This window comes from Syzygium oleosum, unplaced genomic scaffold (assembly GCF_021117445.2).
Source record: "Syzygium oleosum isolate NSW1041296 unplaced genomic scaffold, Sole_v2.1 Sole_v2.01, whole genome shotgun sequence".
Classification (NCBI taxonomy): Eukaryota; Viridiplantae; Streptophyta; class Magnoliopsida; order Myrtales; family Myrtaceae; genus Syzygium; species Syzygium oleosum.
In genome coordinates this window covers 14394170-14420612 of record NW_026607485.1, presented here as the reverse complement: position 1 = coordinate 14420612, position 26443 = coordinate 14394170, and the positions used below count along the sequence as shown (strand labels likewise).

Here is a 26443-nt window from a genome sequence, read left to right as displayed (position 1 = left end):
GATCCAATTCAATCCGATTGGACATCCTAGATTTGAATTTCAGGGAAATCGAGGAGGAACCTCAATCCCATGGATTTCCTCAGTAGAGGCGACTAAGATGCTCAATGAAGGTTGCGAAGGATACTTGGTGAATGTAAATGACCCGACATTGGCGGAACCTAAGTTGGAAGAAATCCCTGTAGTGTACAACTTTCCCGAGGTTTTTCCTCAGGAATTGCCGGGTTTACCGCCGGAACGGGAAGTGGAATTTGTAATAGAATTGGCCCCAGGTACTGAGCCAATTTCTAAGGCCCCATATCAGATGCCTTTATCCGAATTGAAAGAATTGAAAGTCCAGATGCAGGAATTACTGGATAAGGGATTTATTCGTCCTAGTGCGTCTCCATGGGGAGCGCCAGTCCTATTTGTGAGGAAAAAGGATGGGACATTGAGACTATGTATAGACTATCGGCAGTTGAATTAGGTGACTATAAAGAACAAGTACCCATTACCGAGGATCAACGACCTGTTCGATCAATTACAAGGAGCGTCAGTGTTCTCCAAGATTGATTTACGGACTAGGTATCATCAGCTGAGAATCCGGAAGGAAGACATACCCAAGACTGCCTTTAGATCGAGGTACGGGCATTACGAGTTTATAGTCATGCCCTTCGGTTTGACGAATGCCCCTGCAGCTTTCATGGATCTCATGAACCGAGTATTCAAGGAATTCCTGGACCAGTTCGTCATTGTGTTCATTGATGATATTCTGGTATATTCAAAGAGCCCGGAAGAACACGAAGTGCATTTGACTGAGGTGCTACGGACGTTAAGGGAACACGCACTTTACGCGAAGTTTAGCAAATGCGAATCTGGCTTAGCAAAGTAGCATTCCTTGAACATATAGTATCGGGAGAAGGAATATTGAGGGATCCGGCTAAAATCGAGACAGTGCTTAAGTGGCCCAAGCCGACGTCAGTAACCGAAATCAGGAGTTTCTTAGGATTGGTCGGCTATTATCGACGTTTTGTGGAAGGATTCTCGTCGATAGCCATGCCACTAACGCGGTTGCTGAAAAAGGAAGTCGAGTTTGAGTGGGATGACAAGTGTGAACAGAGTTTCCGAGAACTGAAACTCAGGTTGACGACAGCCCCAGTCTTAACTATTCCGTCTGGACCTGGTGGATTCGAAGTCTACAGTGATGCTTCACTTAGGGGACTTGGTCGTGTGTTGATGCAGCATGAGAAAGTAGTCGCGTATGCGTCACGCCAGTTGAGGCCGCACGAGATGAACTACCCGACGCATGACTTAGAGTTGGCTGCCATTGTTTTTGCACTCAAGATCTGGAGACACTATTTGTGCGGGGAAAGATTCTAGATTTATACGGATCACCAGAGTCTTAAATACCTGTTCTCGCAGAAAGAATTGAACATGAGGCAGCGTAGGTGGATGGAACTGTTAAAAGATTATGATTGTGATATCATGTACCGCCCTGGAAAGGCGAACCGGGCGGCGGACGGGCTAAGTCGCAAATCGAGTATGGCGCACATGATGATCAAGGAGTGGACATTGCTGGAAAGACTCCGAGACTTAGAGTTTAAATTTGAATTAAGCCATGTGTCGAATCTGATGGCTATATTGAGAATCGAGCCTGAGATTCAGACTAAGATTAAGGCGCTGCAGTCCACATATCAGGAAATTCAGAAGATCGTGGAAATGGATGCCACTACGAGGAAGCCAGATTTTCAAGTGTTAGGCGATGGAACCTTGAAATTTAGAGGACGATGGTGTATACCCGATGATACCGAGCTTAAGGAAGAAATACTAAGAGAAGCTCATCGCAGCAATTATAGTATCCACCCTGACAGCACGAAAATGTATCAGAATTTACGGCAACATTATTGGTGGAACGGAATGAAGACGGATGTGGCCAGGTATGTGGCTAAGTGTTTGTCATGCCAACAGTTAAAGGCGCAACACTGCAAACCAGGAGGACTGCTGCGACCGTTGGAAATAACCGAGTGGAAATGGGAACACATCACCATGGACTTTGTGATTGGATTACCGAGAAGCCAGAGAGGGCACGATGCCATTTGGGTGATTGTGGATCGACTTACGAAGTCGGCACACTTCTTAGCTGTACGAAAAGATTTTGAGCTAGAAAGGTATGCAGAATTGTACGTGAGACAGATCGTCAGACTACATGGAATACCAGTGACGATTACATCGGATCGTGACCCGAAGTTTACTGTGAATTTTTGGAAGAGTCTGCAGACAGCCTTGGGAATGAAGGTACAATTCAGTACAGCTTACCATCCGCAGACTGATGGTCAGTCGGAAAGGACGATCCAGACCCTTAAGGACATGTTGAGGGCTTGTGTGCTAGATTTCCAAGGTAAATGGGAAGAGCAGCTACATTTGGTTGAGTTTGCGTATAATAACAGTTACCAGCAAAGCATTCAGATGGCCCCATTTGAAGCCTTATATGGCAGAGCATGCAGGACTCCCGTGTGCTGGGACGAAGTAGGTGAGCGAAGCATTACTGGCCCATAACTGATACAGCGGACAGTGGAAGCTGTCGAGATTATTCGGGAAAGACTGAAGACAGCACAAAGTCGCCAGAAAAGCTATGCCGATCGGAGACGACGACCTTTGGAATTCCAAGTTGGAGATCATGTATTCCTCAAGGTGTCGCCTATGAAAGGGTTGTCTCGATTCGGCAAGAAGGGAAAGCTGAGTCCGAGGTTCGTCGGACCATTCGAGATTCTGGAGAAAATTGGCGATATGGCCTATCGTCTTGCCTTGCCACCTAACTTGTCCCAGGTACACAATGTCTTCCACGTGTCGATGCTAAGAAAGTACGAGTCAGATCTAACACACGTTATGAGATATGAAGAAATAGACGTGGACGACAGGGTGTCATACGTGGAGAGACCAATCAGAATTGAGGACCGGAAAGATCGAGTATTACGGAATAAGACGATCCCGATGGTCAAGGTAGTTTGGGAGCACCACGGGACGGAAGGTGCTACATGGGAAAGCGGAGAGGCCATGCGACGTCAACATCCCCAGTTGTTTGAGGAGCAAGTTTAGAGTACAAATTTCGAGGACGAAATTTTTGTAAGGAGGGAAGAGTTGTAACATCCTGAATTTTGACCCGTTACCGGGACCAATAAAGTGTATGTTAATGCTCGTTTGATTTTAGTAAGTCGCGCTCTAAACACAATTTAGGACTTCGGGTATTGGCGGGCGATTTTGGGCGAAATCTGTATAAAGTTAGGTGCGGAATTGTATGAATTGGTAGTGGAAATTTTATGGCGGGCCTTGGGATTTAATTCGGGCATTAATTATTGAAAATTAGAAAATAACAGTGGCTGTGATCTATTGTTCACGGGGCCGTGATGGGCCGATCGGGACGCAAGTTGGGTTTTTAGAATCGGTATTTTATGGCGAGAAAGTTCCGTGAAGGATCGGAATTAATCCGACGCCGTTTGGTGGGAGAAAAATGAGAATTTACGGTTTTGCCCCTCCAAACTTTTGGACTGATTTTCGAGGGCTTAAAGGATGATTTTTAAGGATCCGACACCGTATTATGCTGGCCATGCATATATAGGACCGATATGGACAAAAATTGGCATTTCGGTTCGGGATCGAAAAATTACGAAAATGCCCCTAAGGCCATTTTCTTTAATTCCGAAAATTGATCAAAATTTTAGGGACTAACCAAGGTTAAATGGGACTAAACCAGGTCTGGTCAGCCATGGTTAAGGACAAATGACCATTGAGCCCTTACATTATTGGATTAGATCATTTGGTGGCCCTTGAATCAAGGGCAAAGTTGTCCAATTGGCTTAGATTTTGGCACATGGATTCCACTAAATCCATCTTGGACCAGCTTTGACCTGAATTCTCTCTCTCTTCCTCCCATTTTCTGTTCAGCTGAAGCCCATTCTCCTCCTCCCCTTCACCGTCTCTTCCTCCTTCGTTTCTGCTGGACCGGTGCTGTTCACACCGGAGTTGCTGGCCGCCGGAGCTGCTGGCTGCCGGTCCTTGTCGCCCAAACTGACCACCACCCTCTCCCCTCACTCTCTCTCTCCCGTCCCTCTCTTTCTTTCCCTGTGTTGTCGCCGGTGGTGCCACGACTCGGGCCATCACCGCCGACCACCGGGAAGCCTCGCCGGACGCCGCCGTGCCGGACCACGAGCACCACCACTCCCAGCCATCATTTTTTCCCTTGAACCGCCGCCCACAGCAGCCATTCCAGCCCCAAACCGAGAAGACCAGATCCAAATCGCCATCTCCGGTGCCGCCGTGACCGCCGGCTTGCCCCCGGAATGCCGCCGTCGATTCTCACCGAGTGTCGGTAATCGACCGCCCGTTCCCGTCGTCTCGAGTCAATATTAGGCGAGTATAAACCCCTAAACCCTTAATTAGTCTAATTGTGCTTTTTAGAGGGTAATTAGGAGGTTAATTAAGCTTAATTAGGTTCTAATTAGGTCTAATGTTGTGTGTGGTGATTAGGGGACCTAATTAGTGCTTAATGATATGGTTTAGAGGTGAATTAGGGCCTAATTAGTCTGCTGACCTGGTACTGTTCACCAGTACCGAATTTGCCTTAATTTGTCCAAGTTGAGTATTTAATGGATGATGGATTAATGGCGGGAATTTTGCCAATTTAGGGGTTGAGTTGGGACTTGTCTAAACCCTATTGGAAGACCCCTAGATGGTGAGAGCGGAGATCGAGATCGATTTGCCCAAGGCGGGCCTTAGACGCATTAAATTGATTTGTAATAAATGTGCGGAATCAATGTTGAATTGATTGGGTTAGAATGGAAATAAATTGAATTTGCCGAGGGTGCATTGAATGCGTCTAGATCGAGAATGAGTGTGTTTGGCATATTGGTGTTGGAAATTGATCTTGAGTGCCTTCGCTTATAATTCATATATCATGATGTTGATTGATTAGAATTGAGCGCATTGATGTACATGTTTGAAGTGATTCAAATTCGAGCCTACGGGTCGATTTATCAAACTGTTGGCCTTCGGGTCGGGCCTACGGGTCGATTTATCAAATTGTTGGGCTTCGGGTCGGGCCTACGGGTCGATTTAACAAACTGTTGGCCTTCGGATCGGGCCTACGGGTTGTTTTATTAAATTGTGGGCTTTCAGGTCGGGCCTACGGGTCGCTATATTCAATTGTGGGCCTTCGGGTCGTTATAATTGTGCATGATTCATATTGAATTCAAATGCTTAACTTGCAGGGCTGAGATAATGAATTGGGCTGTGAGCTCGGGCAAATTTATAATGATTTACTGATTCATGAATTGATTGTGTCGATTTACCTATCTGGAGGTGCACGTTAGCCTAGTTTAGGATTAGTGGTTTATACTTGCTGAGTTTTCTCATGGTTGTTGGAAAACCGATATTTCAGACCCTCGGCAGTAAAGATGGCGGAGCCGCTCGTGCGTTTTGGGATTCCCCACTTCATTGAGAAGACGATGTCTGTACACCCAGTGGGGGACGGAAATATGTACATTAGGTATTATACTTTAGTATGGGCTATATCCTCTTGACTAAAGCCCATCTTAGCTCAGTTTAGTACCCCGGCCACTGATCCTTTTTGTTCGTCTTGGTCGCAACTCGTTTTTGGGTTTTGGCTCTTTGTAAATGGATTTACTATAAGCTTCTATATGTTTATAAAAGAGTATAGTTGTTTTTATTTGTTGATCACTCGTGTGCGTCTATCCTTGGCTCGTGTTTATTTTGTCTGGGTGATGTATATTTATTTATATATCGTGCTTTCGCTTGTGGCTTGATCTCTGTGTTGGATTTTGGGTCGGCGACGTGTCCTGGGAGCGTCGCACCACGATTTCGACCTGTACGCGGGATGTTAACGCTTCGTGGGGTACGGGGCGTGACAGTACATGCTTGGTTTGGGTGAAAGAAAGATGAGGGAAAATGACTTCCTCTTACTTTAGAGGTTTTTTTTTTCCATTCACAAGAATTGTTTTCCTTAAGCAGTTTCTTTTATGTGTACCAAACATCAGAAAATCTAGAAAGCATTTTCCTGGAAATTGTTTTCCGTTAAGCAAATTGAGCATTCATCTCCCCTTATTCGTTCTTCAATTCTATAGCTTCCCAATAAACGTTGGAGAGTTCGGTCGGATATAAATGCCTTTAAGTTCATACTGCAATCTTATTCAGAAGCATTAAGAGCATCCCTTTTTTTTAGTAGTAATAAACAGTAATTTGCTCCCTGTACCGAATCACATGTGCATCCAGTAATTCTTTTCATCCAAATCATTAAGAATTAGAACTCTTTTATTAGACAACCTATCTTTAATTGTTAATCCCATTATATAATGAATGTCAATTCCCTTTTAAGGATGTTAGCACCGGACGCCCTTGATTCTAGAAGTTTCTTGACTATTGGAAAGAAAGCAAAGTACTCAATCGCATGAAATCTGATTGTAGATGATTTTGGCAATTGTCGTCTGCCTATCCACTCGTTGGTAGCCAAAATAGACCAGTTTGCTCGAATTGGTCAGTAAGAACGATACATTGCAGCCTGTTAAAGTTGACAAAGGCAGGTTTTTTAACACCAATAAGTGGCCCTTCCCCCACCCCATTCTTCTCTTTTCTCTTCACCATCATAACGCAACTGAAAAAAGAACAATACGATTGCGGGGTAAAAAAGTTAGTGGAATTCTAAAGAGGGGTTTATTAAAAAAAAACACAAACTTTAGGTTGAGTTATAATTATGGCCTCAACTTTTTTTGTCTAGTAAAAAAAGCACCAACTTTAACTTGAGTGACAATTATGGCCCTTTCATAAAAAAATCACCAACTTTCATCCTTATCTCAAATTTGGCCCCTCGTTAACTATCTCTCTGAAGTCACCCTTGTTTGAAAAAAAATGTTATGGTCGTGAGATTGGCAGATCCCGTCCATGGCATCTGTTGACTGGCGGTGGTCTACAACTTCATATTATGACAAAACGACGAAATCTTACTAAAGAGATTTAATTTGGAGATCTTTTTGACTTGCTAGTGAATTGAATGAGACGAACAGTTTTGTCGTTAATCTTCAAGTTGTAGCTTAGAGAAGAAGACAATGAATAGTCCTTTAAATCCAGTTAGCAAGCCACGTGGATTTATTGTTGAGATGGAATAGTCAAGTTGGATAATCAATGGTTCAAAGTCAAGGGGGGTCAGATTTGGGATTTAAGTGAAAAGTAAGTGATTTTTTATGAGACAGAGAAAAATTTGAGCCAGAATTGTCACTCGACCTAAAATTTATGTTTTTTTAAGAGACAAAAAAAAGTTGAGACCATAATTGTCACTCAACTTAAAGTTTGTGCTTTTTTTTTTGGAATTAGGCCTTCTAAAGAGATGGGGGAGCAATCGAGTGCTTCCAGTGACTAAAATAATATATTAAAAGAAATTCTTCTCGTTCTTTTTGTATTATTGAATTTTAATTATCCTGTCTTTGTGGGGTTACTTCACACTCAACTGACCACAAATTGCAAATATATCTTCTATTAGATTTTCTGACAACATATGTCTCGATAAATGCCCACTCACTTGCCCGCAGATTGCGGGAATGACGACCTAATTGTAGTGTCACTTTCGGGGTTAGGGTGTCTTGTCGGGGCTATTTTAGGAAAGGTCACCCCTATCTCTTTCCAGTGCTTTAGGGGTAAGCAGTTTTAAGTTTCATATAAGTTTCACCTAGAACGCATCCGATGGAATATGTTTTTTATTTATTGGAACTTGGAACCTACCCTATATACCGTGGAATCTGGAACCTACCTACTCACAGGTTTCGGGATCGATTATAGGATCTATCAGGTTCTACCTCTATTATTAATTAAACTATTGTAATGAATCATCGCCATTAATGACCACCACTTATTGTTATAATTCACTGACCACAACTTGAATTTAGACACGTGAAGAATATGAAATATTAACAAAGTAAAAGTCTCGATTATAAAAGGGAGGCTCAGACTAGTGGTTTTAGATTGTACACTCGTCATTGGATGCACATGAAATACTGCGGGATCAAGCGAACACATAGATCAAGAAAAATACAAAAACTTGTTCCAGGTTATACCTACCTAAAACCTGGAACCTACTTGTCGAAATAGGTTCCTTATTTTTGGAACCTAAAACCTATCATGCATACCTTTGACTCTTGAACCATACAGGTTCCCACCGGTCCAGTTCTTCGATTTCAAGTTCTATCATGGAACCATGCTCACCCTTACTGTGCTCTCCAAATCTGTAAAATTGCAATAGAAGCTTGGGAAAATATGGTAATTTCAATCGAGACGTGTGGGCTAAAAATCCATCGTTTTGGGGTTGGCCACGTGGAAAGGGGATGGGCTCTTTGTTCTAACTTCCATGTGGTTTTGAGACCAAGGACCTTGCCCCACCCAAATGTGGTGTATGGATTAGGGGTGTGCAAAACGAACCACCTGTCACGCCCCGTACCCTACGAACACATAACATCCCACCGCGGTCGTTAAAAATGCGACTCCCAGGATTCGTTGCCGACCCGTTACTATCGAATAAGAGAATATACGCGGAAGCCAAACGAACACTCCATTCAACAAACATTCAAACGGGATAATAGAGAGACAATTTAAACAAACTAACAAACCATTTTATAAACTTAACGTCACCTACAGCAATAACATATACAAGCCTTCCTAAAACCCACAAACTCAGACCACGCATACTCAAAAAGGGATAGGGTGGTCGATCTGCTCCACTACTCTATTCAAAAGAGGAGCTCCAAAAAGATAGGGATTTCTAACCCTATCAAAAACCTCTACAGCATCCTGACAGTGTTCTTGGTGAAGCCGGGTCAGATGCCTCATTATAAGAACCAGGCGGCAAAGGCTCCGGTTCAGGGTCTGACTCCTCGGACCACGCCGGGGGTTCCGTAACTATCGGTTCGGACTCAGGATTAACAACAGCTCCATCAGGGGGATCAATCTCCATAAGATCCCACACTCCTAAACCATCGTCAGGGGGAATATCAAATCCCCAAAGAGGACCAAAAGTCTGAGCTCCATCCCTCAGAAACCAAGCCATGTACTTGTGAGCTGTCAAGTACTGCTCACCATCATCGATCCAAACTGTACTCTCATACTTCCGATACTCTCTATCCTCATCAACTGGGTACTCAGTCACTCAATGCTCCGTTTTTGTTGGTACCCCGAAATGTAGCGGAGGCTCAGTCATAATCAATGTCGAGGGTCTGAAATGTTTGACAATGGGGAATGAGATAAAATCTCAATAAGTAAATTGCTTAAGCCTCGACCAGGGCAATACGTACCTCTAGCACCCTAATCATGCAATTCTAACCAATAGGTTAAGTTCCTATCAAATGAACAATGGTACTACATACTATGCAAAGTCTCGAATTGCATCACAACCATGGCATACTATCAATATGCATAACAGCAATAATAATAATCCAGACATACTCAATCATTCACACGAGTCTCAATTATAAGATGAAATCACTTCGGCCTGTCCCATACCGTGCCCCACGATTTTATCCCATAATCAAGCGCAAAGCATGTCATATACACATAACACTCGAAGTTGCCCAGATTATTAACGACCCACCATAGGTTACACCGAACTCCCGCTGGTCTTCCGACATAGCCAGGCATCACTCCACTACTTTTGGCGTGGTAACGTTCGGGATCCGACCCCCCCCCCCCCCAACAAGTCGGGTACTAGACGGCATTCCATTTAGGAGCATCGATCCGGCCTCCACCGCGATCGACAATGTCTAGGATCGAAACCCCCCCCCCCCCCCCGACAAGTCGGGTACTAGACAGCATCCAAACTTCCGCCGAGCAACGTCTAGAACTCATCTTAGACGAAACTCATCATGGCCATACACGTAAACAACCACGCATTGCCAATTTTAATCTTCCCTAATTAGCCAATGCAAGTGTTTATGACGTGTGACATTCCGAATTTGGCCCATTTTTGGGATTTATAAAACGGGTATTTCGTCAGTGCGCTTATAGTAAAAATCTCGCCCGGGAACTGATCACTCCCGGTTATTATTTTTAAACCTTGAGATTTCGCTAGAATCGCATTCGATCGAATTTGGCCGTTATTTAGACCCTGACCTTGGCAGTCGATTTTCGAGAGTATCGGGACGAAATAAATTGGACGGTGTCGATATTATTGTGGCCAGCGTCGAGGCGATTAGGAATAGTGAGAAAGTGGATTTTTGGACCGGGTGCGAATTTGACCGGTAGACCTCCCTCGTAGTGTGTTTCGAGTTATTTTATTTTGGCCCGTTGTCTTATATTATTGTTTGGGATTTTTCGGGGACAGTTAGATCTTTTTCCGGGTTTGAATCGCGACAGTTAGAATAATATTTAGTTTGAACCGTGTCCGTTGGTTCGCGCTCAAGGATAAATATTAGCTTTTCTTTCTCTCTCCTTTCTCCTCTGCGCCGCGCCACCCACCCCCGTGCAACGTCCCCTCTGCGCACGTCTCTCTCTCTCTCTCTCTCTCTCTCTCTCTCTCTCTCTCTCTCTCTCTCGCGCCGCGTCCGCCCCCCCCTTGCGTGCACGTCCCTCCCCCATTAAGCCATGCGACCCATCCCTCTCTCTTTTCTCTCTCCTCCTTTTTCCTTTTCTTTTCTTTCTTCTCTTCTTCTTCTTCGTTGTTCCTCGCGGGCGTCTGGTTCTGCTCCGCCGTGCCCTGCTCGCCGACCGCCGTTCGACGGCCGTTCCGCCTCCGTCCAACGCCACCCCACCAGCCGCCGATGCCGCCGTCCTCCCCGCGCCGTCGTCGCGCGGCCCGTGTCGCCCGGTAGCCTCGCCCGACCCTCGCTTCTCCTCCTCCCGAACGCGTGAGCTCGGCTCGCCGCCATACTTCGTCTCGGCCCGGCGTTGCCCGGCCCGGCCGCCTTGCTCCGCCTCTTTCCAGCTCGCCGCCGCGGACCTCGGCCCGTCGCCTTCGCCGCTCGTTTGTTCGTGCACACGGAGCTCGCCGACCCGAGCTCGACCGTCCCGTGCCGGCCCACCGCCGCTAGCTGCGAGTCGTCGCCACGTCGCCCAGCCGTCCCTCGTTCTTTGCTGCCGCGGCCGGCTCTCCATCGCTGGCTCTGCCGGCCAGCTCACCGCCGGCCCGCCATCTCTCCCCCTCGCCCCGATCCCTCTCTCTCCTCACCCTCACCCCCGGCTCACTCTCTTTCTCCCCTGTTCGCCTCGTCGCCGCCGCTGCCGTCGCCGCCGGGTCGCCGCCGCAGCGTCGCCGTCCGCCGCCGCCCGACCAGGCCTAGCCGTAAGCCGGCTCGTCGCCCACGCGACCAAGCCGCGCGCCCGTCGCCGTGCCCGTTCCGCGCCCGTGCCCGTGCGTGTGCCGTGGCCGAGGCCGTGCCGTGGCCGAGCGCCGTGGCCGAGCTCGCCGGCGCCGTGCCCATCCGACTAGGCGCGTTGCCCATCCGACTAGGCGCGTCGCCCGTCCGTTCGCCCGTGCGCCCCTTGGCACGCCGTTCGGCCATCGCGCCCGCGCGCGAGGCACGCCGATCGGCCATTGTGCCCGCCTTGGCCTGCCACCGCGCCCGTTGGCCCGTGCCCGCGCCTAGTTCGGCACTGTTCACCCGGGCCATTTTAGGCCCGAGCCGATTTTCTCCGGGCCAAAACCAAGTAAGTGACTTCCTAAATCCTACCTAGTACTTTGGGTATTTTTAGACTTGTTTAGGGTGAAATTTAGTACCGGCTTAGGAATTTAATTAGGTATGGGCTAATTAGACTGATTGTGTTTAATTGGTGAATTATTGTGGCGATGGTTGTGCGGCTAATTTAGTAATTGACTGAGATAGATATGCCGAATTGAATTAATTGAATGTGCCGACATGAATGTCGGGTCGGTGGACTGATGTGGGGAGCATGAATTGAGTTGACTGATGTGGCGTGCTAGATTGACATTGGTGAAAGGGTGGTGATTGAAATTGATTTATATGACTAAGAGCATGGTGAATTTTGTATTGTGGTGCATGTGCATGAGAAAAGCCCGGCTTGATCTGAGGGCTGACCTGAGGCGCAGTAGCGCGGGTCGTGGGAAAGTGTGAAATGTCCAGTGAGGGACTGAGCCCGGCTTGATCTGAGGGCTGCCAACCTGAGACGTGGTTACGCGGGTGTGGCTAGAAAGGCAAGTAAGGACCTGAGGCGTGGTTACGCGGGTCGAGAGAAATGTCCTGAGGCGTGGTTACGCGGGACTGAGCCCGGCTTGATCTGAGGGCTGCCAACCTGAGGCGTGGTTACGCGGGTGTGGCTAAGAAAGGCAAGTAAGGACCCGAGGCGTGGTTACGCGGTCGAGAGAAATGTCCTGAGGCGTGGTTACGCGGACCGAGCCCGCTTGATCCGAGGGCCGGCTCGAGGCGTGTTGACGCGGGCCGTGTGAAAGGACCCGGGAGGTCGTGAGAAAGTTGCTCGGCCACGCATGCGAATTGAGTGTGATTGAATTGACTGGTTGAATTAGTTGGAGTGATTGAGTGAAAGTGTGGTTGGTGTTTGAGCGATTTGTGATGTGCTATTTAATTAATATTATTGCCTTATCACGTGACAACTAACGTGTAGAGTTGGCATGGACTTGATGACGAGGTAAGTACAATTATGTGAATTTTATATGTTATGGGGTAGATTGCATGTATGACTTGTCCGGGTACGCATTGGCCTACGTGGGGTTTAGGGGTTGCTTATTGAGACTCGTTCTCACGGTTATTATATAACCATTTCGGATCCGCGACCGTAATCGATTTGGAGACGCCGCGAGCACCACAGGGATTGAAGAATAGATCATTTACCCTGTCTTTTGAGTACCTTTTGTAGAGGAGATAAGTTTGTCAACCACCGCCCCCTTTTGAAAACTGTGGTTCTAAATTGGTAGCCCGAGTTATCGTTTTGTATAGTGGCTATTTTATGATGGTATGCAATTATTGTTTCGCACTACCCCTTTGTCGTTGTTTATTGTCTGGGTTAATTAGTTTCGCTTCCGCTTGCTTTTATTGTTTAGTGTTTCGTTTGGGTCGGCGACGCGTCCTGGGACGTCGCGTTCAATGATCGACCATCGAGGGATGACCGCGCGCTCGTAGGGTGCGGGGCGTGACATCCCCGTTGATTTGGTATCAGAGCAAGGTTAGCTCGATCCAAGTGGTCGAAGCCTGGAGTGATAAGGAGCGATGACTTTGGGGTAGCTAGTTAGGGAGACTTGTTGGCCATGCGTACCCCAGACTGTATGATTGTGATTGCTGAGTGGTTTTTATGCAATATTATGTGAGGTGCAGGTGCGTCAGGACTTGAGGTAAGTGCATGAACTCTGTTGGTTGTGATTGGGTGTTGTTGTGGTTGGCTGCCTGCTTAATGAAATGTGTTGTGATGCACTGCCTAGGGCTTAGACTGGTGTAGTTGGCCTAGGTTTCTAATTCCTGCGTGGAATTTAGCAGGTGAGCCTTATGAGGACCGGTAAGATGAGCGGTCGAGGTCGAGGTAGAGGTCGAGGTAGAGGTCGAGGTCGAGGTCGTATAGCCCCGCAAGCTGGAGTTGTGGGGGATCCCAGATTGGATGAAGTGTGGAGGGTACTTGAGGAAGCAGGGATTATTATCGGGTAGACAGGACGGGAGAAAGGAGCGCGCCAGGCTATGCTGCAGTACCGGTGAGATCATAGGGAATAATGGAAATCGGGGAATAATGTGATTAGTGGAAATCCGGGTATAGTGCGAGTAAATGCGAACAGGCCGATGTCCAAGCTAGTTGAGCAATTTCTGAGGTTGAAACCCCCGAAGTTTGATGGGAGAGGCGACCCCGAGGCTGCACCAAGATGGGTAGAAGAGCTAGAGAAAGCTTTTGAGGTGCTGGGGTGTACTGAGGAAGAGAAAGTGACGCTAGCAGTCTATCAGCTTCAGAATAATGCAAGTGATTGGTGGAGGGCCACCAGAGGTCAAGTATTCCCACTGGTACTGCCCGAATTGGATTGTTTTTACCGAGACCTTCAATGGCAAGTATTTCTCGGAAAGTGCCCGAGAAACGAAATTGGCTGAATTTATGGGGCTCACGCCAAGGTCGAGATCGGTAGATCGGTATGAGGCCGAGTTCGCAAGACTGTCCAAATTTGCCCCGGGATGGTGGAGGACCCGATGGACAAAGCGAGGAGGTTCCGGATGGGTCAAGCCGGACCTTCGCAGCCGGATGATCTCGTTGAACTTGAGAGGCTACAATGAGATATATGAAAGGGCTCGGAGCAATTGAGCGAGATCGGACGGATCGAGCCGCCGCTCGGATCGCGGTATGCCCGGCTAGGGACAACCGTCAACCGGGGAAAGGACCCATGACGGGGAAATAGTCGCTTCGTTCCACCCGCTCGGAGGAATATCGGGAAGCCAAACCGTTACAGAACGCCCGTGTAGGTTGTGTGGTGGAAAACACGGGAATGGACCTTGCCCAAATAGGGCGGAGCATGTTTTACATGTGGTGGAAGGGGCCATAAGATGAGAGAATGTCCAAACAACAAGCGGGCGGGTCACGCACGCACTGCCGCCGCCGCCTCGGAATGGAAATCAAATTAGAGCTATCCAGCCGGCCACTCGGGAATCGGCCGCCGGCCCAAGGACGGGTATATGCAATGGCAAGGAGGAGGCTCGGGGCGCGCCCGGCGTGGTCACGTGTACGGTCTCTCTGCGTGATCATGCTGCTTATGCCTTGTTTGATCCGGGGGCATCGCATTCATTTATATCTGAGCAGTTCGTTGAATTATCTGGGATTGAGCCAAAATTGCTTGATGTTATGCTGTGTGTGACTACTCCGCTGAATGATAAAGTGCTGATTACGTTTGGGTGTCCCGATTGTAAAATAGTGATTGGTGATAGAGAAGGAAGGATAGATTTGGCGGTATTATGTATGCATGACTTCGATGTGATTATTGGTATGGACTGGCTAGTCAAGCAGAGAGCTGTTATGGACTGTAGTAGCAGGGTGATCCAGTTTAATCCGACTGGACATCCTAGATTTGAGTTTGTGGGAAACCGAGGAGGAACCTCGATCCCCTGGATTTCATCGCTCGAGGTAACAAAGCTGTTGGATGAAGGGTGCCAAGGATTTCTGGCAAATGTAATCGATTCGACGGCTGGAGAGCCGAGACTAGAAGACATAGCCGTGGTGTGCAACTTTCCCGATGTCTTTCCTCAGGAATTGCCGGGACTGCCACCTGATCGAGAAGTGGAGTTCGCGATTGAGTTAGCCCCAGGGACGGAACCGATCTCGAAAGCACCCTATAGGATGTCACTGTCAGAATTGAAGGAATTAAAAGTCCAAATGCAAGAGTTGTTGGACAAAGGCTTCATTCGCCCTAGTGCGTCTCCATGGGGAGCGCCAGTGTTATTCGTGAGGAAAAAGGATGGATCCTTGAGGTTGTGCATTGACTACAGACAATTGAACCAGGTGACCATTAAGAATAAGTATCCGCTGCCAAGGATTGATGACCTATTTGATCAGTTGCAAGGGGCGTCGGTGTTTTCAAAAATCGATCTGAGGACTGGCTATCACCAATTGAGGATCAAGAAGGAGGACGTGCCGAAGTCGGCATTTAGGACGAGGTATGGACACTATGAGTTTACGGTAATGCCGTTTGGACTGACGAACGCCCCTGCAGCCTTTATGGATTTAATGAATCGGGTATTCAAGGAATTTTTAGATCAGTTTGTGATCGTGTTCATAGATGATATTCTGGTGTATTCAAAGAGTTTCGCCGAGCACGAGGTACATTTGGAAAAGGTTCTACGGACCTTAAGGGAACACGCACTCTACGCTAAGTTCAGTAAGTGCGAATTCTGGCTTCACCAAGTGGCGTTCTTAGGACATGTGATATCCGGAGAAGGAATTGCGGTGGACCCGACAAAGATTGAAGCCGTCACGAATTGGCCGAGACCGACAACGATGAACCGAGGTTCGGAGCTTCCTCGGACTAGCGAGGTTATTATAGACGCTTCGTGGAGAAGTTTTCGGCATTAGCGACGCCGTTGACGCGGTTACTAAAGAAGGAGATGAGGTTTGAATGGACGGATAAGTGCGAAAGGAGCTTCCAAGAATTAAAACAGAGATTGACGACCGCGCCAGTGTTAACGATCCCGTCAGGCCCGGGAGGATATGAGATTTACAGTGACGCGTCGTTGAGAGGATTGGGATGCGTGCTAATGCAACACGGGAAAGTAGTGGCATACGCATCGCGACAGTTGAGGCCACACGAGCAGAACTATCCGACGCATGACTTGGAATTGGCCGCGATTATTTTCGCTCTTAAGATTTGGAGACACTACCTGTGTGGGGAGAAATTTCAGATTTATACGGACCATCAAAGTTTAAGGTACTTGTTCTCCCAAAAGGAATTAAATATGAGACAGCGCCGTTGGATGGAACTCCTTAAGGATTACGACTGCGAGATTATGTATCACCCTGGAAAAGCTAATAAGGTAGCGGATGCACTGAGTCGGAAATCGAGCATCGCGCATATGATGGTCAAGGAGTGGACTCTGTTGGAGGGAGTTCGGGATTCGAATTTAAGTTTGAAGTGAGTCATGTCTCGAGTCTACTTGCGGCCGAGGATTGAACCGAAATACGAGACTAAGATTAAGACTTTACAATCGACGGACCCGGAGACTCAGAAGATTTTGAGTATGGATGCCACAAAAAGGAAATCGGATTTTCAGGTATCCGAGGATGGAATTCTAAAGTTCCGTGGACGGTTATGTGTACCCAGTGATACAGTACTGAAGGAAGAGATTTTGTCTGAAGCACACCGTAGCAATTACAGTATTCACCCGGGTAGTACGAAAATGTATCAGAACTTGCGACAGCATTATTGGTGGAACGGCATGAAAGTGGACGTAGCCAAGCATGTGGCCAAGTGTTTAACATGTCAGCAAGTGAAGGCACAACATTGTAAGCCGGGTGGTATGTTGCAGCCATTGGAAATTCCCGAGTGGAAATGGGAACACATCACGATGGACTTTGTAATGGGATTACCGAGAAGTCAAAGGGGTCATGATTCGATTTGGGTGATAGTCGACCGATTGACAAAGTCGCACATTTTCTACTGCGAAAGGACTTCGCCTTGGAAAGGTATGCCGAGATTTACGTGCGACAAATAGTTCGTCTGCACGGAGTGCCAGTGACAATCACTTCAGACCGGGATCCTAAATTTACTGCCGCCTTTTGGAAAAGTCTTCATGCGGCATTAGGAACGGTTACGATTTAGCACGGCCTATCATCCCAGACGGATGGCCGTCTGAAAGGACGATTCGAGACCTTGGAAGACATGTTGCGAGCATGTGTTTTGGATTTTAAGGGTGGTTGGGAGGAACAGGTTACATTTGGTGGAATTCGCCTACAACAATAGCTACCAGCAAAGTATCGAATGGCACCATTCGAGGCACTTTATGGCGGGGCTTGCGGAACACCGGTTTGTTGGGATGAAGTTGGTGAGAGGAGCATCACGGTCCCGAGTTGGTTCAGCAATCGGTCGAAACAGTCAAGGTAATTCGGGATAGGCTTAAGACCGCTCGAGCCGCCAAAAGAATTATGCGGACCGGAGACGTAGGCCTTTGGAATTTCAAGTGGGGGACCACGTTTTCCTCAAGGTATCGCCTATGAGAGGATTATCTCGGTTTGGTAAGAAAGGGAAGTTGAGCCCGAGGTACGTGGGCCCATTCGAGGTCTTAGAGAGAATTGGTACCCTGGCCTACCGTCTCGCGCTACCACCAAACTTGTCTCAAGTGCACAACGTATTCCACGTGTCAATGTTAAGAAAGTATGAACCGGACCCGACCCACGTGCTGAACTACGAAGAGATAGACATGGACGACAGAGTGTCGTATATGGAAAAGCCGGTTCGGATCGAAGACAGAATAGAAAGAGTGCTGCGGAACAAGAAAATTCCGATGGTCAAGGTGATTTGGGAGCACCATGGAACTGAAGGTGCGACGTGGGAAAGTGAAGAGTTGATGCGACACCAGTACCCTCATTTGTTTGAATAGTTGGGTTGAATTGTAAATTTCGAGGACGAAATTTTTGTAAGGGGGGAAGAGTTGTGACATTCCGAATTTGGCCCATTTTTGGGATTTATAAAACGGGTATTTCGTCAGTGCGCTTATAGTAAAAATCTCGCCCGGGAACTGATCACTCCCGGTTATTATTTTTAAACCTTGAGATTTCGCTAGAATCGCATTCGATCGAATTTGGCCGTTATTTAGACCCTGACCTTGGCAGTCGATTTTCGAGAGTATCGGGACGAAATAAATTGGACGGTGTCGATATTATTGTGGCCAGCGTCGAGGCGATTAGGAATAGTGAGAAAGTGGATTTTTGGACCGGGTGCGAATTTGGGTGGTAGACCTCCTCGTAGTGTGTTTCGAGTTATTTTATTTTGGCCCGTTGTCTTATATTATTGTTTGGGATTTTTCGGGGACAGTTAGATCTTTTTCCGGGTTTGAATCGCGACAGTTAGAATAATATTTAGTTTGAACCGTGTCCGTTGGTTCGCGCTCAAGGATAAATATTAGCTTTTCTTTCTCTCTCCTTTCTCCTCTGCGCCGCGCCACCCACCCCCGTGCAACGTCCCCTCTCGCGCACGTCTCTCTCTCTCTCTCTCTCTCTCTCTCCTCTGCGCGCGCGTCCCCCCCCCTTGCGTGCACGTCCCCTCCCCCATTAAGCCATGCAGACCCATCCCTCTCTCTTTTCTCTCTCCTCCTTTTTCCTTTTCTTTTCTTTCTTCTCTTCTTCTTCTTCGTTGTTCCTCGCGGGCGTCTGGTTCTGCTCCGCCGTGCCCTGCTCGCCGACCGCCGTTCGACGGCCGTTCCGCCTCCGTCCAACGCCACCCCACCAGCCGCCGATGCCGCCGTCCTCCCCGCGCCGTCGTCGCGCAGCCGTGTCGCCCGGTAGCCTCGCCCGACCACCGCCTTCTCCTCCTCCCGAACGCGTGAGCTCGGCTCGCCGCACTTGCACTGTCTCGGCCGGCGTTGCCCGGCCGGCCGCCTTGCTCCGCTCTGGCATCCCGGCTCGCCGCCGCGGGACCTCGGCCGTCGCCTTCGCCGCTCGTTTGTTCGTGCACACAGGAGCTCGCCGACTGAGCTCGGCCGTCCCGTGCCGTCCACCGCCGCTAGCTGCGAGTCGTCGCCACGTCGCCCGGCCGTCCCAGTCGTTGCTTCTGCTCGCCGCCGGCTCCTCCATCGCCTTGAGCTCGCCGGCCAGGCTCACCGCCGGTCCGCCATCTCTCCCCGCCCCGATCCCTCTCTCTCTCCTCACCTCACCTCACCCCGGCTCACTCTCTTTCTCCCTGTTCAGCTCGTCGCCGCCGCTGTGCCGCCGCGCCCGTCGCCGCCGCCGCCGCCGCGCCGCCGCCGGTCGCCGCCGACCCGCCTGCCTAGCCCGTAGGCCGTAGCCGGCTCGTCGCCCACGCGACCAAGCCGCGCGCCCGTCGCCGTGCCCGTTCCGCGCGCCCGTGCCCGTGCGTGTGCCCGTGGCCGAGGGCTGCCCGTGGCCGAGCCGTGGCCGAGCTCGCCGCGCCGTGCCCATCCGACTAGGCGCGTTGCCCATCCGACTAGGCGCGTCGCCCGTCCGTTCGCCCGTGCGCCCCTTGGCACGCCGTTCGGCCATCGCGCCGCGCGCGGCACGCCGATCGGCCATTGTGCCCGCCTTGGCCTGCCACCGCGCCCGTTGGCCCGTGCCCGCGCCTAGTTCGGCACTGTTCACCCGGGCCATTTTAGGCCCGAGCCGATTTTCTCCGGGCCAAAACCAAGTAAGTGACTTCCTAAATCCTACCTAGTACTTTGGGTATTTTTAGACTTGTTTAGGGTGAAATTTAGTACCGGCTTAGGAATTTAATTAGGTATGGGCTAATTAGACTGATTGTGTTTAATTGGTGAATTATTGTGGCGATGGTTGTGCGGCTAATTTAGTAATTGACTGAGATAGATATGCCTGACTGAATGGTTGTGGCGCTTGTGGGTGAATTGAATTAATTGAATGTGCCGACATGAATGTCGGGTCGGTGGACTGATGTGGGGAGCATGAATTGAGTTGACTGATGTGGCGTGCTAGATTGACATTGGTGAAAGGGTGGTGATTGAAATTGATTTATATGACTAAGAGCATGGTGAATTTTGTATTGTGGTGCATGTGCATGAGAAAAGCCCGGCTTGATCTGAGGGCTGACCTGAGGCGCAGTAGCGCGGGTCGTGGGAAAGTGTGAAATGTCCAGTGAGGGACTGAGCCCGGCTTGATCTGAGGGCTGCCAACCTGAGACGTGGTTACGCGGGTGTGGCTAGAAAGGCAAGTAAGGACCTGAGGCGTGGTTACGCGGGTCGAGAGAAATGTCCTGAGGCGTGGTTACGCGGGACTGAGCCCGGCTTGATCTGAGGGCTGCCAACCTGAGGCGTGGTTACGCGGGTGTGGCTAGAAAGGCAAGTAAGGACCTGAGGCGTGGTTACGCGGGTGTGGCTAGAAAGGCAAGTAAGGACTGAGGCGTGGTTACGCGGGTCGAGAGAAATGTCCTGAGGCGTGGTTACGCGGGGCCGAGCCCGGCTTGATCCCGAGGGCGGCTGAGGCGTGTTGACGCGGGCCGTGTGAAAGGACACGGGAGGTCGTGAGAAAGTTGCTCGGCCACGCATGCGGATTGAGTGTGATTGAATTGACTGGTTGAATTAGTTGGAGTGATTGAGTGAAAGTGTGGTTGGTGTTTGAGCGATTTGTGATGTGCTATTTAATTAATATTATTGCCTTATCACGTGACAACTAACGTGTAGAGTTGGCATGGACTTGATGACGAGGTAAGTACAATTATGTGAATTTTATATGTTATGGGGTAGATTGCATGTATGACTTGTCTGGGTACGCATTGGCCTACGTGGGGTTTAGGGGGTTGCTTATTGAGACTCGTTCTCACGGTTATTATATAACCATTTCAGATCCGCGACCGTAATCGATTTGGAGACGCCGCCAGAGCACCACAGGGATTGAAGAATAGATCATTTACCCTGTCTTTTGAGTACCTTTTGTAGAGGAGATAAGTTTGTCAACCACCGCCCCCTTTTGAAAACTGTGGTTCTAAATTGGTAGCCCGAGTTATCGTTTTGTATAGTGGCTATTTTATGATGGTATGCAATTATTGTTTCGCACTACCCCTTTGTCGTTGTTTATTGTCTGGGTTAATTAGTTTCGCTTCCGCTTGCTTTTATTGTTTAGTGTTTCGTTTGGGTCGGCGACGCGTCCTGGGACGTCGCGTTCAATGATCGACCATCGAGGGATGACCGCGCGCTCGTAGGGTGCGGGGCGTGACATGACGTGCAATTTACTACGAATAAATATGTCATGAATCGCACTCGTTTTCGTATCAAACATCAATATATAATCACGATATGCCATGCTTAGCCAATAATAGCCATAATTAACCACATGATCCACTTTTAAAATCCTACAATTATTCATCAAGTGCAAGATCAACTATGAAACATCAATTTCAACCACACGATCAAGCCATAGTCAACTACTCAGCCAGGATTAAATATATTAACCATACGATTAAACAATTTAACCATACGATCTGCATTAAACAACTAATCTACCACACGATCATCATTAAACCTTTAATCGGCACATAATCGACTAATTAGCCATGCGATTGTCAATCAAAGCCACACGATCAACTTCAAATCTCTAATAAGCCATATGATTAACTTTTCTCACATCCTGTTGTAATCTAAACCGTATGATCAAAATTAGCACATAATCATGTTAATTAAGCCCTAAAATTAACATTAACCAATCTAGAATCAATGGGGGCCATATGATCAATGTCCAAATCATCCAATTCAGCTACTACCACATGATTATTGCAGCCACAAGACTAACCCACGAATTTAATTAAAACAACCAATAAACAATCATAATTAGCCAAATTAAGCACAATTAGCAACATTAAACATATGCTCAAGCTCAAGTCACATAATCTACCTATCTTAACATTCAAATCAGCCATATAATCATCAAATCCAACCACCAACAAATCCTTAATTCAGCATCTACCATAACCCCTAAATTAACCCCTAAATTACCCTAACAACCCCTAAATACTATCCATTGGTAACCTACTAACCTAATAAAGGTTTAGGGAGTTACTTACCACTAATTTAAGCTAAGAACCAAGCCAAAACCAGTAGCACCAGTCCTGGCCAAGCCAAGAGCTCCGGCGAATGGCGGCGGCCCAAATGGCGATCCGGCGAACAGTGGCTGCTCCGGGTGTGAACGGTGGCTTGGGAGTGGCTCACGGTGGTCCACGGCGGTCCAGGATGGTGGCGTGAGGTGCTGGTAGGTGGTGGACGGTGGTGGTGGTGTCTCGGCCAAGGGAGAGGAAGAGAGAGAGAGAGAGAAAAATGAAGAGAGAGAGCAAGGAAAAAGTGAGGAGAGAGAGAGAGAGAGAGCTGAACATATCTCTCAAAATAGAGGGCTAGGATGAGTCCTTGATGCCCAAGTATTGATCTAAGGGCTAGGAATACATCTTGACAAAAGGCTTCTAGAAGGGCAATTATGTAAATAACCAAAAAGGGCAAGGGCAAAGTTGTCCAAGAGGATTTTCGGTCACTAGGGGAAAAAGACCAACATGTCCTTCCACTCAACAAATAAACTCTAGAACACACAGGGGTAAAATCGTCTTTTCCAATTTTCGAGCCAATTTTCACTTTTTCGAGAATTTCTAAGCAAACCGATAATAAAGCGAGCTTAACGCGGCGTCGTCCAATATAATAATTTTGATATCCTTGAAAGTTCGATACCCAAGTTCGGATTTCAATTCGTGGCCAAAATCAATCAAACGCGACTTTCGTGTATCTCAAACTAACGGGCGGCTTTTAGGGTTTACGCGTGTCGACCTGTGGTTGATTTGATATCAATCCACGTTTAAGTTTATTCGAGCCATGGTGACTTCGGTTGTCATGTAATTACAAGGGTCAATCACTAGTTCCGAATGACACGATCGTTATAAATTGATTTTGGAACGTTCGGAATGCATACAACGATTAAACGGAATCACCCGTGACTCAATTGTATAACATTGTTAAATTGTTCCATAATCATTCTTGGATCGGCCTATAATGGCCCAAAATATCCCCTCGTCAATCCTTATGGTCGAAGTGTCGATCCAAGTTCGAGTTCTTGGGTCGTGCATATCGAAATCCTAACTAGCCATTCCCTAACGGTTAGTATTCTCAAGAATGGCCAATTCCGAGTGAGATATAACAGAAAGTGCATTGATGATAATATCATTTCATAAATCCCGAAAGTGGGTCGAAATTCAGAATGTCACACCACCAAAATTGGGAACCGCCTGGATCAACCGGTATGGTCCTGTTCCCGGGAGTGTCGGTCCAATTCCTTATTCCTAAAAGTGGAATCGGTATCTGGGCAGTCCGGTTCCCGGTTTCAAAGGGAATCGGACCGGATCGACTACACATACTTTTTTTTTATTTCTTCAAAAAAATTAGTAAAATGTGAACTAAACATTAAATGAAGCACGTTTTTTATTCGTCTTTTGTATTTGAGGATCATTACATACATATAACTTAATTCAATATGAAAAGATGGTATCAAGTGGTGGGAAAGAAAAAGTCATCGGTTCCATTGGACCGGACTGGACCACCGATGTCTGGTCCTCAGTTTCCAATTTTGGGAACCGATCCTCCTGGTCCGGTTCTAAGGTGGAACTTTGGAATCAGACCGGATCGGGAACCGATCTGTCACGCCCCGAACCCCATCGAGCGCGCGACACACCACTCTGGTCGATTTATGCAATGTCCCAGGGTATCGCCGACCCAATTTACTTATCAGAGATTTAAAACGATCAGCGGAAACCTCAAATACGCGGACAATAATAAACTGGGCTCATCAGGGAGAATGCACATATTCATTTCTCATTCAAACTTATATAATATTCATAATTTACAAACCGCCATACACATAAGCACACCATACTACAAACCCTCGAGATTCAAAACGATCGATGACCTGGGTATTCTATCCTAAAAAATGATACTCTCTAAAAAGTCTGATCCCATCCCCGAATCTAGCCCCCTACGCTCTCTTCTTGGCGTCCACTCTGAGTCAGACTCCTCGTCATCTGAATCTGAGTCTCCCTGGACAGTCTGTTTCTCCGAGGACTCCGGCTCGGCCTCAATCTCGATGAGGTGGTTTATATCACCCGACTCAGCTGGAACCTCGTCCTGCTCCTCCTCGACCGGCTCCTCAAGGAAATCATCCTCAGGTACGAACTCGGGGTCCATCCACTGTTCATACGGGAGTATATACTCCGGCTCTTCTTCAGGCTCTGCGGACTCAGCAGGCTCATCCTTAGGTTCAGCCTCGGGTTCTTCCTCCTCTGGTTCTTCCTCAGGGATCGCTTCAAGATCCACGTCCATTGGATTGTCTCCCGCTAGAGACTCCTCCGGCTCCGGCTCGTGCTCAGCCCCTGAAGACCCCGGTGCTGCAGGCGCTGGCTGCAGTTCAGACTACGCCAGACTAGTCTCCACACTAGTCAACTCACCATTAAGAGGAGGTATAGCAGACGGGTCCTAGTCCCCAACTCCATCAAAGGGGACGTCAAATCCTCGGACGGGACCGAACTCATCTACCTCGTCTCGGAAGAACCACGCGGTATATGTATGGGCCTGCCATAGGGGTAATCCTATATTTACAAAGACTACGGTTGTGTGCTTAATCCAGGTCATATGGTCATCTATCGGAAACTCTACAACATTATGTTCGGTGTGCATCGGTACTCCAAAACACTCAGGTGGCGGTGGCGGAGGATTCATGGCTCAAGCCGGGGTTCTGAAAAATATTGGTTGAAACAATCATGAGATTACATCTCAGTAAGTATATCCCTAAACCCCACCTAGGCTAGCACGTACCTTCAGACAATCACAACACACAATCACATTCAACCATCATATCGCAGACACGCAATTCTGCTTACCTGGGCATTTCCAGCGTGCAACCTGTACGTTAGGCATAACAGCACTATTTCACTCACATGCATGTTATAATTATATTTCGTGCATTTGTTCCAACCTCATCACATCTTTTCCACAACTCTCGCCAGTGACCCGCGTTACAGTACACGCTTCAGGTCCACTGCAACCAACTCATAACAACACTTCAGGGCCCGCGTTACAGTACACGCCTCAGGCTCAACACCTACCACCTACGGCACAACCCGCGTTGAAGTACACGCCTCAGGTTGGCAGTCTTCCGATAATACCGGGCATCGTCCCGCATTGAAATACACGCCTCAGGACAGCACAATTCTCCGCGTTACAGTACACGCCTCAGGGATTTCCACAATTACACATACCACACCACACACAATTTCTCGCTCATGCGCATACCCAATACCCACTTGTCAATAAATTGGCCAATCATACGTGGCCCGTGCACGCACCCATTCACACACTTTCTCATGCTCATTAAGCATTCAACACGGCCAATTGATAATTAGTTCAATTCAGCCCACGCGTGCACATAACAATACAAAAATCCCGTCATTCAATCCACCACTCAACAACATACATGGCCACTCACCGGACCACAATCACGGTTACGTTACAAACACATAATTCACATACAAATTGCCATTTTTTCACATCCAAACTACGTCAAATCAATCCCAGCCCTTCACGATATTTTCACGAAATTCCTAGCCGGATCTAATGGCACTAACCACATCCCAAACAGCACATCACAGCACTCAAACTAGCAATTTCCAGCCATCGATCGGCCTCTAAAATCCACCCAAAATCTTCCGATTTCAATCCTAAGGCCCACTAATCGATTCCGCTCCTAAAATCATACAAATCCGTGCCTAAATCAACTCGATCACACCTCAAATTTGTTCGTCGATACCCGATGTCCTAAATAAGGTTTAGAGCGCGACTTACCAAACTCTAGACTAACTCGGCTAGAGCGGAAAGCGGCGGCGATCGGCGGGGACGGCGGCGTGGCTCGGCGGGGGGAGGGGTGGTCGACGGTGAGGGAGAGGAAGAGAGAGGGAGCCGAGAGTTAGAGAGAGAGAGAATGAGGAGAGTGAGAGAGTGATTTGGACTAAAATAGTCCAATTTTGACCAAATGTGGCAAATTACCATCTTGCCCCTCTCTAATCTTTTTAATCAACGGCCGAGATTTGATCTTATCTTGAGATCGACAGCCTGGATCGAATCTTTCCCAAAAATATCCAAGGGCAATTTGGGAATTTCATAAAATTCCATGGGCAAACCTGTCCAACTCAAAAATTAGGGCAAAATGACCAAAATGCCCTTCCCTCTTAAAACTTGCCCTTAACAAATTCCTAGGGGTAAAACAGTCAATTTCCTCATTTCTCACCAAA

At 48.0% G+C, this 26443-nt stretch overlaps 1 protein-coding gene across 1 annotated transcript; it reads right to left on the bottom strand.

Moving 5' to 3' along the window:
- Nucleotides 1-8803: 8803 nt before the first annotated feature.
- On the bottom strand, nucleotides 8804-25099 carry LOC115662022 (uncharacterized). The gene is made up of 3 exons (XM_056320760.1): nucleotides 25037-25099; nucleotides 24263-24557; nucleotides 8804-9162 (listed from the first exon to the last, which is right to left on the bottom strand). Exons 1-3 carry the CDS (start codon nucleotides 25097-25099, stop codon nucleotides 8804-8806), a joined length of 717 nt encoding a protein of 238 aa, XP_056176735.1.
- Nucleotides 25100-26443: the final 1344 nt, after the last annotated feature.

What these genes read in the sequence shown, in the direction of transcription:
- LOC115662022 (XM_056320760.1), bottom strand. Translation starts at nt 25,099, where the DNA reads ATGCATGTGAGTGAAATAGTGCTGTTATGCCTAACGTACAGGTTGCAC. An exon ending in TGCACGCTGGAAATGCCCAG is followed by an intron (nt 24,558 to 25,036) that starts GTAAGCAGAATT and finishes TCTGAACTGCAG; the next exon opens with CCAGCGCCTGCAGCACCGGG. An exon ending in CGAGGTTCCAGCTGAGTCGG is followed by an intron (nt 9,163 to 24,262) that starts GTGATATAAACC and finishes CTGAGTACCCAG; the next exon opens with TTGATGAGGATAGAGAGTAT.